This window comes from Lampetra fluviatilis, chromosome 68, assembly GCF_964198595.1.
Source record: "Lampetra fluviatilis chromosome 68, kcLamFluv1.1, whole genome shotgun sequence".
In the NCBI taxonomy this organism is placed as follows: domain Eukaryota; kingdom Metazoa; phylum Chordata; class Hyperoartia; order Petromyzontiformes; family Petromyzontidae; genus Lampetra; species Lampetra fluviatilis.
Window position 1 is genome coordinate 1,394,817 of NC_136342.1, and position 13,720 is coordinate 1,408,536.

The window sequence follows — 13,720 nt, forward strand, 5'->3', positions numbered from 1 at the left end:
CACTCCACACTCACCCACTCACCCACTCCACACTCACCCACCCACTCACCCACCCACCCACTCACTCCACACTCACCCACTCACTCCCCACTCACCCACCCACTCACTCACCCACTCACTCCACCCCACACTCACCCACTCACTCCACACTCACCCACTCACTCCCCACTCACCCACCCACTCACCCACTCACTCCACACTCACCCACTCACTCCACACTCACCCACTCACTCCCCACTCACCCACCCACTCACTCCACACTCACACACTCACCCACACACTCACCCACCCACTCACACTCACTCCACACTCACCCACTCACTCCACACTCACCCACTCACTCACCCACTCACCCACCCACTCACCCACTCACTCCACCCCACACTCACCCACTCACTCCACACTCACCCACTCACTCCCCACTCACCCACCCACTCACCCACTCACTCCACACTCACCCACTCACTCCACACTCACCCACTCACTCACCCACTCACCCACTCACTCACCCACTCACTCCACCCCACACTCACCCACTCACTCCACACTCACCCACTCACTCCCCACTCACCCACCCACTCACCCACTCACTCCACACTCACCCACTCACTCCACACTCACCCACTCACTCCCCACTCACCCACCCACTCACTCCACACTCACACACTCACCCACTCACTCCACACTCACCCACTCACTCACCCACTCACCCACCCACTCACCCACTCACCCACCCACCCACTCACTCCACACTCACACACTCACCCACTCACCCACTCACCCACCCACCCACTCACTCACCCACTCACTCACTCACCCACCCACTCACCCACTCACTCACCCACCCACTCACCCACTCACCTACCCACCCACTCACTCCCCACTCACCCACCCACTCACCCACCCACCCACTCACCCACTCACCCACCCACCCACTCACCCACCCACTCACCCACCCAGTCACCCACTCACCCACCCACCCACTCACCCACTCACCCACCCACTCACCCACCCACTCACCCACCCACCCACTCCACACTCACACAATCACTCCCCACTCACCCACTCACTCCACACTCACCCGCTCACCCACCCACTCACCCACTCACCCACCCACTCACCCACACTCTCACCCACTCACTCACCCACTCACTCAACCACTCACTCAACCACTCACCCACCCACTCACCCACTCACCCACCCACTCACCCACCCACTCACCCACTCACCCACTCACCCACCCACCCACTCACTCCACACTCACCCACCCACTCACTCCCCACTCACACACTCACCCACTCACCCACTCACCCACCCACCCACTCACTCACCCACTCACTCACTCACCCACCCACTCACCCACTCACTCACCCACCCACTCACCCACTCACCCACCCACCCACTCACCCACCCACTCACCCACCCAGTCACCCACTCACCCACCCACCCACTCACCCACCCACCCACTCACCCACTCACACACTCACTCCCCACTCACCCACTCACTCCACACTCACCCGCTCACCCACCCACTCACCCACTCACCCACCCACTCACCCACACTCTCACCCACTCACTCACCCACTCACTCAACCACTCACTCAACCACTCACCCACCCACTCACTCCACACTCACCCACCCACTCACTCCACACTCACCCACTCACTCCCCACTCACCCACTCACTCCCCACTCACCCACTCACTCCACACTCACCCACCCACTCACCCACCCACTCACCCACCCACTCACTCACCCACTCACTCCACACTCACCCACTCACTCCACACTCACCCACTCACTCCCCACTCACCCACTCACTCACCCACCCACTCACCCACCCACTCACCCACCCACTCACTCACCCACTCACTCCACACTCACCCACTCACTCCACACTCACCCACTCACTCCACACTCACCCACTCACTCCACACTCACCCACTCACTCACCCACTCACCCACCCACCCACTCACTCACCCACTCACTCACTCACCCACCCACTCACCCACTCACTCACCCACTCACCTACCCACCCACTCACTCCCCACTCACCCACCCACCCACTCACCCACTCACCCACCCACCCACTCACCCACCCACTCACCCACCCACTCACCCACCCACTCACCCACTCACCCACCCACCCACTCACCCACTCACCCACCCACTCACCCACCCACTCACCCACTCACCCACTCACCCACCCACCCACTCACTCCACACTCACCCACCCACTCACTCCCCACTCACACACTCACCCACTCACCCACTCACCCACCCACCCACTCACTCACCCACTCACTCACTCACCCACCCACTCACCCACTCACTCACCCACCCACTCACCCACTCACCCACCCACCCACTCACCCACCCACTCACCCACCCAGTCACCCACTCACCCACCCACCCACCCACCCACTCACCCACCCACTCACCCACCCACCCACTCCACACTCACACACTCACTCCCCACTCACCCACTCACTCCACACTCACCCGCTCACCCACCCACTCACCCACTCACCCACTCACCCACACTCTCACCCACTCACTCACCCACTCACTCAACCACTCACTCAACCACTCACCCACCCACTCACTCCACACTCACCCACCCACTCACTCCACACTCACCCACTCACTCCACACTCACCCACTCACTCCCCACTCACCCACCCACTCACCCACCCACTCACTCCACACTCACCCACCCACTCACCCACCCACTCACTCACCCACTCACTCCACACTCACCCACTCACTCCACACTCACCCACTCACTCCCCACTCACCCACCCACTCACCCACCCACTCACTCCACACTCACCCACCCACTCACCCACCCACTCACCCACCCACTCACTCACCCACTCACTCCACACTCACCCACCCACTCACCCACTCACTCACCCACCCACTCACCCACTCACCTACCCACCCACTCACTCCCCACTCACCCACCCACTCACCCACTCACCCACCCACCCACTCACCCACCCACTCACCCACCCACTCACCCACTCACCCACCCACCCACTCACCCACCCACCCACTCACCCACCCACCCACTCCACACTCACACACTCACTCCACACTCACCCGCTCACCCACCCATTCACCCACTCACCCACCCACTCACCCACACTCTCACCCACTCACTCACCCACTCACTCCACACTCACCCACCCACTCACTCCACACTCACCCACTCACTCCACACTCACCCACTCACTCCCCACTCACCCACCCACTCACCCACCCACTCACTCCACACTCACCCACCCACTCACCCACCCACTCACTCACCCACTCACTTCACACTCACCCACTCACTCCACACTCACCCACCCACTCACCCACCCACTCACTCCACACTCACCCACCCACTCACTCCACACCCACCCACTCACCCACCCACTCACTCACCCACTCACTCCACACTCACTCCACACTCACCCACTCATCCACCCACTCACCCACCCACCCACCCACTCACTCCCCACTCACCCACCCACTCACCCACTCACTCCCCACTCACCCACACACTCACTCACTCACCCACTCACTCACCCACCCACCCACTCACTCACTCACCCACTCACTCACTCACTCCACACTCACCCACTCACTCCACACCCACCCACTCACCCACACACTCACCCACCCACTCACCCACTCACCCACACACTCACCCACTCACCCACCCACACACTCACCCACTCACTCCACACTCACTCACCCACTCACCCACCCACTCACTCACCCACTCACTCCACACTCACCCACTCACTCACCCACTCACCCACACACTCACCCACTCACCCACCCACTCACCCACCCACTCACTCACCCACTCACTCCACACTCACTCCACTCACTCCACTCACTCACCCACCCACCCACTCACTCACCCACTCACCCACCCACTCACCCACTCACTCCCCACTCACCCACACACTCACTCACCCACTCACTCACTCCCACTCACCCACCCACTCACCCACCCACCCACTCACTCACTCACCCACTCACCCACTCACTCACTCCACACTCACCCACTCACTCCACACCCACCCACTCACCCACACACTCACCCACCCACTCACTCCACACTCACCCACTCACCCACACACTCACCCACTCACCCACCCACACACTCACCCACTCACTCCACACTCACTCACCCACCCACTCACCCACCCACTCACCCACTCACTCCACACTCACCCACTCACCCACACACTCACCCACACACTCACCCACTCACCCACACACTCACCCACCCACACACTCACCCACTCACCCACCCACTCACTCCACACTCACTCCACTCACTCACCCACCCACCCACCCACTCACTCCCCACTCACCCACCCACTCACCCACTCACTCCCCACTCACCCACACACTCACTCACTCACCCACTCACCCACTCACTCACCCACTCACCCACCCACTCACCCACCCACCCACTCACTCACTCACCCACTCACTCACTCCACACTCACCCACTCACTCCACACCCACCCACTCACCCACACACTCACCCACCCACTCACTCCACACTCACCCACTCACCCACACACTCACCCACTCACCCACCCACACACTCACCCACTCACTCCACACTCACTCACCCACCCACTCACCCACACACTCACCCACCCACTCACCCACCCCACTCACCCACTCACTCCACACTCACCCACTCACCCACACACTCACCCACTCACCCACACACTCACCCACTCACCCACCCACACACTCACCCACTCACTCCACACTCACTCACCCACCCACTCACCCACTCACTCACCCACTCACTCACCCACCCACTCACTCCACACTCACCCACTCCCCCACTCACTCACCCACTCACTCACTCACCCACTCACTCACCCACTCACCCACTCACCCACCCACCCACCCACTCACCCACTCACTCACCCACTCACCCACTCACTCCCCACTCACCCACACACTCACTCACTCACTCACTCACCCACTCACTCACTCCACACTCACCCACTCACTCCACACTCACCCACTCACCCACACACTCACCCACTCACCCACCCACACACTCACCCACTCACTCCACACTCACTCACCCACCCACTCACCCACACACTCACCCACCCACTCACCCACCCACTCACCCACTCACTCCACACTCACCCACTCACCCACACACTCACCCACTCACCCACACACTCACCCACTCACCCACCCACACACTCACCCACTCACTCCCACTCACTCACCCACCCACTCACCCACTCACTCACCCACTCACTCACCCACCCACTCACTCCACACTCACCCACTCCCCCACTCACTCACCCACTCACTCACTCACCCACCCACTCACCCACTCACCCACCCACCCACCCACCCACTCACCCACTCACTCACCCACTCACCCACTCACTCCCCACTCACCCACACACTCACTCACTCACCCCACTCACTCACCCACCCACCCACTCACTCACTCACCCACTCACTCACTCCACACTCACCCACTCACTCCACACTCACCCACTCACCCACACACTCACCCACTCACCCACACACTCACCCACACCCACCCACACACTCACCCACTCACTCCACACTCACTCACCCACCCACTCACCACACACTCACCCACCCACTCACCCACCCACTCCACTCACTCACTCACACTCACCCACTCACCCACACACTCACCCACTCACCCACACACTCACCCACTCACCCACCCACACACTCACCCACTCACTCCACACTCACTCACCCACCCACTCACTCACCCACTCACTCACCCACCCACTCACTCCACACTCACCCACTCCCCACTCACTCACTCACCCACTCACTCACCCACTCACACACCCACTCACCCACTCCACTCCCCCACTCACCCACTCACTCACCCACTCACCCACTCACCCACCCCACTCACCCACTCACTCCCCCACTCACCCACACTCACCCACTCACCCACTCACTCCACCACACTCACCCACCCACTCCCCCACTCACCCACTCACCCACCCACTCCCCACTCACCCACCCACACACTCACCCACTCACTCCACACTCACTCACCCACCCACTCACCCCACACACTCACCCACCCACTCACCCACTCACTCCACACTCACCCACTCACCCACACACTCACCCACTCACCCACACACTCACCCACTCACCCACCCACACATTCACCCACTCACTCCCACTCACTCCACACTCACTCACCCACCCACTCACCCACACACTCACCCACCCACTCACCCACCCACTCACCCACTCACTCCACACTCACCCACTCACCCACACACTCACCCACTCACCCACACACTCACCCACTCACCCACCCACACACTCACCCACTCACTCCACACTCACTCACCCACCCACTCACTCACCCACTCACTCACCCACCCACTCACTCCACACTCACCCACTCCCCACTCACTCACCCACTCACTCACCCACTCACCCACTCACCCACCCACTCACCCACTCACTCCCCCACTCACCCACTCACCCACTCACTCACCCACTCACCCACTCACCCACCCACTCACACCACTCACTCCCCCACTCACCCACTCACCCACCCACTCACCCACCCACTCACCCACTCACTCACCCACTCACCCACTCACTCACCCACTCACCCACTCACCCACCCACTCACCCACTCACTCCCCCACTCACCCACTCACCCACTCACTCACCCACTCACCCACTCACCCACCCACTCACCCACTCACCCCCACTCACCCACTCACCCACCCACTCACCCACCCACTCACCCACTCACTCACCCACTCACCCACTCACCCACTCACCCACCCACTCACACACTCACTCCCCCACTCACCCACCCACTCCCCCACTCACCCACCCACTCCCCCACTCACCCACCACTCCCCCACTCACCCACCCACTCCCCACTCACCCACCCACTCACCCACCCACTCACCCACTCACCCACCCACCCACTCCCCCACTCACCCACCCACCCACTCCCCCACTCACCCACCCACTCACCCACTCACCCACCCACTCCCCCACTCACCCACCCACCCCCCACTCACCCACCACTCACTCACCTCACCCACTCACCCACCCACTCACCACCACTCACACCCCACTCACCCACTCACTCCCCACTCACTCACCCACTCACCCACCCACCACCCACTCACCACCACTCACCCACTCCCCACTCACTCCCCCACTCACCCACTCACTCCCCCACTCACCCACCCACTCACTCCCCCACTCACCCACCCACCCACTCCCCACTCACCCCACTCACTCCCCACTCACTCCCCCACTCACCCACCCACTCCCCACTCACCCACCCACTCCCCCACTCCCCCACTCACTCCCCCACTCACCCACTCACTCCCCCACTCACCCACCCACTCACTCCCCACTCACCCACCCACCCACTCCCCACTCACCCACTCACTCCCCACTCACCCACTCACCCACCCACTCCACCCACTCACTCCCCCACTCACCCACTCACCCACCCACTCACCCACCCACTCACCCACTCACTCACCCACTCACCCACCACTCACCCACTCACCCACCACCCCCACTCACCCACTCACTCCCCCACTCACCCACTCACCCACCCACTCACCCCCACCCACTCACCCACCCACTCACCCACTCACTCCCCCACTCACCCACTCACCCACCCACTCACCCCCCACTCACCCACCACTCACCCACTCACCCACACACCCACCCACTCACACACTCACTCCCCACTCACCACCCACTCACCCACTCACCCACCCACTCCCCCACTCACCCACCCACTCCCCCACTCACCCACCCACTCCCCCACTCACCCACCCACTCACCCACCCACTCACCCACTCACACCACCCACCCACTCCCCCACTCACCCACCCACTCACCCACCCACTCCCCCACTCACCCACCCACTCCCCCACTCACCCACCCACTCACTCACCCACCCACTCACCCACCCACTCACTCCCCACTCACCCACCTCACTCCCCCACTCACTCCCCCACTCACCCACCCACTCACCCACTCACCCACACCACTCCCCCACTCACTCCCCCACATCACCCACTCACTCCCCCACTCACCCACCCACTCACTCCCCCACTCACCACCCACTCACTCCCCCACTCACCCACTCACTCCCCCACTCACCCACCCACTCACTCCCCCACTCACCCACCCACTCACCCACCCACTCCCCCACTCCCCACTCACTCCCCCACTCACCCACTCACTCCCCCACTCACCCACACCACACTCCCCCACTCACCCACTCACTCCCCCACTCACCCACCCACTCCCCCACTCACCCACCCACTCCCCCACTCACCCACTCACTCCCCCACTCACCCACCACCCCACTCACCCACCCACTCCCCCACTCACCCACCCACTCACCCACTCACCCACACCCACCCACTCCCCCACTCACCCACCCACTCCCCACTCACCCACCCACTCCCCCACTCACCCACCCACTCACACACTCACTCCCCCACTCACCCACCCACTCCCCCACTCACCCACCCACTCCCCCACTCACCCAACCCACTCCCCCACTCACCCACCCACTCCCCACTCACCCACCCACTCACCCACTCACTCACCCACTCACCCACCCACCCACTCCCCCACTCACCCACCCACTCACCCACTCACCCACCCACTCCCCCACTCACCCACCCACTCCCCCACTCACCCACCACTCACCCACCCACTCACTCCCCACTCACCCACTCACTCCCCCACTCACTCCCCCACTCACCCACCCACTCACCCACTCACCCACCCACTCCCCCACTCACTCCCCCACTCACCCACTCACTCCCCCACTCACCCACCCACTCACTCCCCCACTCACCCACCCACTCACTCCCCACTCACCCACTCATCACTCCCCCACTCACTCCCCCACTCACCCACCCACTCACCCACTCACCCACCCACTCCCCCACTCCCCCACTCACTCTCCCCCACTCACCCACTCACTCCCCCACTCACCCACCCACTCACTCCCCACTCACCCACTCACTTCCCCCACTCACCCCCCACTCCCCACTCACCCACCCACTCCCCCACTCACCCACTCCTCCCCACTCACCCACTCACTCCCCCACTCACCCACCACTCACTCCCCCACTCACCCACTCACCCACTCACTCCCCCACTCACATCCCCCACTCACCCACCCACTCACCCACTCACTCCACCCACTCACCCACTCACTCCCCCACCTCACTCACCCACTCACTCCCCCACTCACCCACCCACTCACTCCCCACTCACCCACCCCCACTCCCACTCACCCACCACTCCCCCACTCACTCCCCCACTCACACCACTCACTCCCCCACTCACCCACCCACTCACCCCCACTCACCCACCTCACTCCCCCACTCACCCACCCACTCCCCCACTCACCCACTCACCACCCACTCCCCACTCACCACTCACTCCCACTCACCCACTCACTCCCCCACTCACCCACCCACTCCCCCCCACTCACCCACCCACCCACTCACCCCACTCACACCACTCCACTCCCCCACTCACACACCCACTCCCCACACTCACTCACTCACCCACCCACTCACCCACCCACTCACTCACCCCACTCCCCCACTCACCCACTCACCCACTCACCCACCCACCCACTCACTCCCCCACTCACCTCACCCACCCACTCACTCACCCACTCCCCCACTCACCCCTCACCCACTCACCCACCCACCCACTCACTCCCCCACTCACCCACTCACTCACTCCCCCACTCACCCACTCACCCACTCACTCCCCCACTCACCCACTCACCCACTTACTCACTCCCCCACTCACCCACCCACTCACCCACTCACCCACTCACCCACTCACTCACTCACTCCCCCACTCACCCACCCACTCACCCACCCACTCACTTCCACACCCACCCACTCACCCACCCACTCACCCACTCACTCCCCCACTCACCCACTCACCCACCCACTCACCCACTCACTCCCCCACTCACCCACTCCCCCACTCACCCACCCACTCACCCACTCACCCACTCCCCCACTCACCCACCCACTCACCCACTCACCCCACTCACCCACTCACCCACCCACTCACCCACTCACCCACCCACTCACCCACTCACCCACTCACCCACTCACCCACCCACTCCCCCACTCACTCACCCACTCCCCCACTCACTCACTCACCCACCCACTCACCCACCCACTCACTCCCCCACTCACCCACTCACCCACTCACTCACTCCCCCCACTCACCCACCCACTCCCCCACTCACCCACCCACTCACCCACTCACCCACCCACTCACCCACTCACCCACTCACTCCCCCACTCACCCACTCACTCACCCACTCCCCCACTCACCCACCCACTCACCCACTCACCCACCCACTCACCCACCCACTCACCCACTCACTCACCCACTCACTCACCCACTCCCCCACTCACCCACCCACTCACCCACTCACCCACCCACTCACCCACTCACCCACTCACCCACCCACTCACCCACTCACCCACTCACCCACCCACTCACCCACTCACTCACCCACTCACCCACTCACTCACCCACTCACCCACTCACTCACTCACCCACTCACTCCCCCACTCACCCACTCACTCACTCCCCCCACTCACCCACTCACTCACCCACTCACCCACTCACCCACTCACCCACTCACTCACTCCCCCACTCACCCGTGTGGTGAGTGACGAGTGCGAGCAGCACGGCTCCTGTGAGCATCGCGTGGAGACTTCTCACCAAGACGCCCAAGTTGAACACCCGGGCAGGGTCCATCACACAGAGACAAAGGTCCCCCGTGTAGCCTCCACAGACTGGCGGGCAAGTGGCTGTCAATACCAGCAGCAGCAGTCGGTGTACAGTGTGCGCGGTGTGTACAGTGTGTTGTGTACAGTGCGGGTGGTGTACAGTGTGTGCAGTGTGTACAGTGTGTTGTGTACAGTGCGTGCGGTGTACAGTGCGTGCGGTGTACAGTGCGTGCGGTGCGCAATGTGTTGTGTACAGTGTGATGTGTACAGTGTGTTGTGTACAGTGTGTTGTGTACAGTGTGTTGTGTACAGTGCGTGATAGTTGGACGCTCACTGCACTTGCCCCCACAGTCTATGTCGACTGTCCGGGTGAGCTTTGTGTTACAGTGTACAGCATGTCAGCATGTATTTGTGTGTGTGTCTGTGTGTCTACGTGTGTGTCTGTGTGTGTCTATGTATCTGTGTGTATGTATCTGTGTGTGTGTGTATATGTATCTGTGTGTGTGTGTCTGTGTGTATGTCTGTGTGTGTGTGTGCGTCTGTGTGTGTGTGTCTGTGTGTATGTGTCTGTGTGTCTGTGTGTGTGTCTGTGTGTGTGTCTGTGTGTGTGTCTGTGTGTATGTCTGTGTGTGTAATAGGTGCTCGCTAACACCACCACCACCAGTCCCCCATAGGATCACTTCCTGTGGAGGACTTTAAAGGCGTGATGCCTCGTGGGCGTGGCCTAGTGGTGGTGAAGTGGTGACGCAGTTGTAGTGGTGGTGGTGTAGTGGTGGTGGTGTAGTGGTGGTGGTGTAGTGGTGGTGGTGTAGTGGTGGTGGTGTAGTTGTAGTGGTGGGAAGTTATAGCAGACCCACAGAGACACACAGAGACCCGCAGAAACCCACAGACACCCATAGAGACACACAGAGAACCATAGAGACACACAGAGACCCACAGAGACACACAGAGACCCACAGAGACACACAGAGACCCACAGAGACACACAGAGACCCGCAGAAACCCACAGACACCCATAGAGACACACAGAGAACCATAGAGACACACAGAGACCCACAGAGACACACAGAGACCCACAGAGACACACAGAGACTCATAGAGACACACAGAGACACACAGAGACCCACAGAGACACACAGAGACACACAGAGACCCACAGAGACGCACAGTGATACACAGAGACACACAGAGACCCACAGAGATACACAGAGACCCAGAGACACACAGAGATACACAGAGACACACAGAGACCCACAGTGATACACAGAGACACACAGAGACCCACAGAGATACACAGAGACCCAGAGACACACAGAGATACACAGAGACACACAGAGACCCACATAGACACATAGAGGACACACAGAGACCCACAGAGACACACAGAGACCCACCGAGATACACAGAGACATACAGAGACCCACAGAGATACACAGAGACCCAGAGACACACAGAGATACACAGAGACACACAGAGACCCACATAGACACATAGAGACACACAGAGACCCACAGAGACACACAGAGACCCACATAGACACACAGAGACCCATAGAGACACACAGAGACACAGAGACACACAGAGACCCTTAGAGACACACAGAGACACACAGAGACCCACATAGACACACAGAGACACACAGAGACCCACAGAGACACACAGAGACCCATAGAGACACACAGAGACCCACATAGACACACAGAGACACACAGAGACACACATAGACCCACAGAGACCCATAGAGACCCACAGAGACACACAGAGACACACAGAGACCCATAGAGACACACGGAGACCCACAGAGACACACAGAGATACACAGAGACCCACAGAGACACACAGAGACACACAGAGACCCACAGAGACACAGAGACCCACAGAGACACACAGAGACCCGCAGAAACCCACAGACACCCATAGAGGACACACAGAGAACCATAGAGACACACAGAGACCCACAGAGACACACAGAGACCCACAGAGACACACAGAGACTCATAGAGACACACAGAGACCCACAGAGACACACAGAGACACACAGAGACCCACAGAGACACACAGTGATACACAGAGACACACAGAGACCCACAGAGATACACAGAGACCCAGAGACACACAGAGATACACAGAGACACACAGAGACCCACAGTGATACACAGAGACACACAGAGACCCACAGAGATACACAGAGACCCAGAGACACACAGAGATACACAGAGACACACAGAGACCCACATAGACACATAGAGACACACAGAGACCCACAGAGACACACAGAGACCCACCGAGATACACAGAGACATACAGAGACCCACAGAGATACACAGAGACCCAGAGACACACAGAGATACACAGAGACACACAGAGACCCACATAGACACATAGAGACACACAGAGACCCACAGAGACACACAGAGACCCACATAGACACACAGAGACCCATAGAGACACACAGAGACACAGAGACACACAGAGACCCTTAGAGACACACAGAGACACACAGAGACCCACATAGACACACAGAGACACACAGAGACCCACAGAGACACACAGAGACCCATAGAGACACACAGAGACCCACATAGACACACAGAGACACACAGAGACACACATAGACCCACAGAGACCCATAGAGACCCACAGAGACACACAGAGACACACAGAGACCCATAGAGACACACGGAGACCCACAGAGACACACAGAGATACACAGAGACCCCACAGAGACACACAGAGACACACAGAGACCCACAGAGATACACAGAGACACACAGAGACCCACAGTGATACACAGAGACACACAGAGACCCACAGAGATACACAGAGACCCAGAGACACACAGAGATACACAGAGACACACAGAGACCCACATAGACACATA

General features: G+C 60.7%; 2 protein-coding genes across 2 annotated transcripts in view; one reads left to right on the forward strand and one right to left on the reverse strand.

Moving 5' to 3' along the window:
• Positions 1-11,515, reverse strand: part of ZDHHC12 (zDHHC palmitoyltransferase 12) — an 18,894-nt gene extending 7,379 nt beyond the window's left edge. Inside the window, exon 1 of the mRNA XM_078883074.1 lies at positions 10,768-11,515. Within this exon, the coding sequence (XP_078739200.1) occupies positions 10,768-10,867 (100 nt within the window). The 5' untranslated portion in view covers positions 10,868-11,515. The remainder of the gene's footprint in view (positions 1-10,767) is intronic.
• A 30-nt stretch (positions 11,516-11,545) lies between these two features.
• LOC144952524 (uncharacterized) overlaps positions 11,546-13,720 on the forward strand; it is a 5,616-nt gene continuing 3,441 nt past the window's right edge. Inside the window, exon 1 of the mRNA XM_078882972.1 lies at positions 11,546-11,580. Coding sequence (XP_078739098.1) covers positions 11,546-11,580 — 35 coding nt within the window. The remainder of the gene's footprint in view (positions 11,581-13,720) is intronic.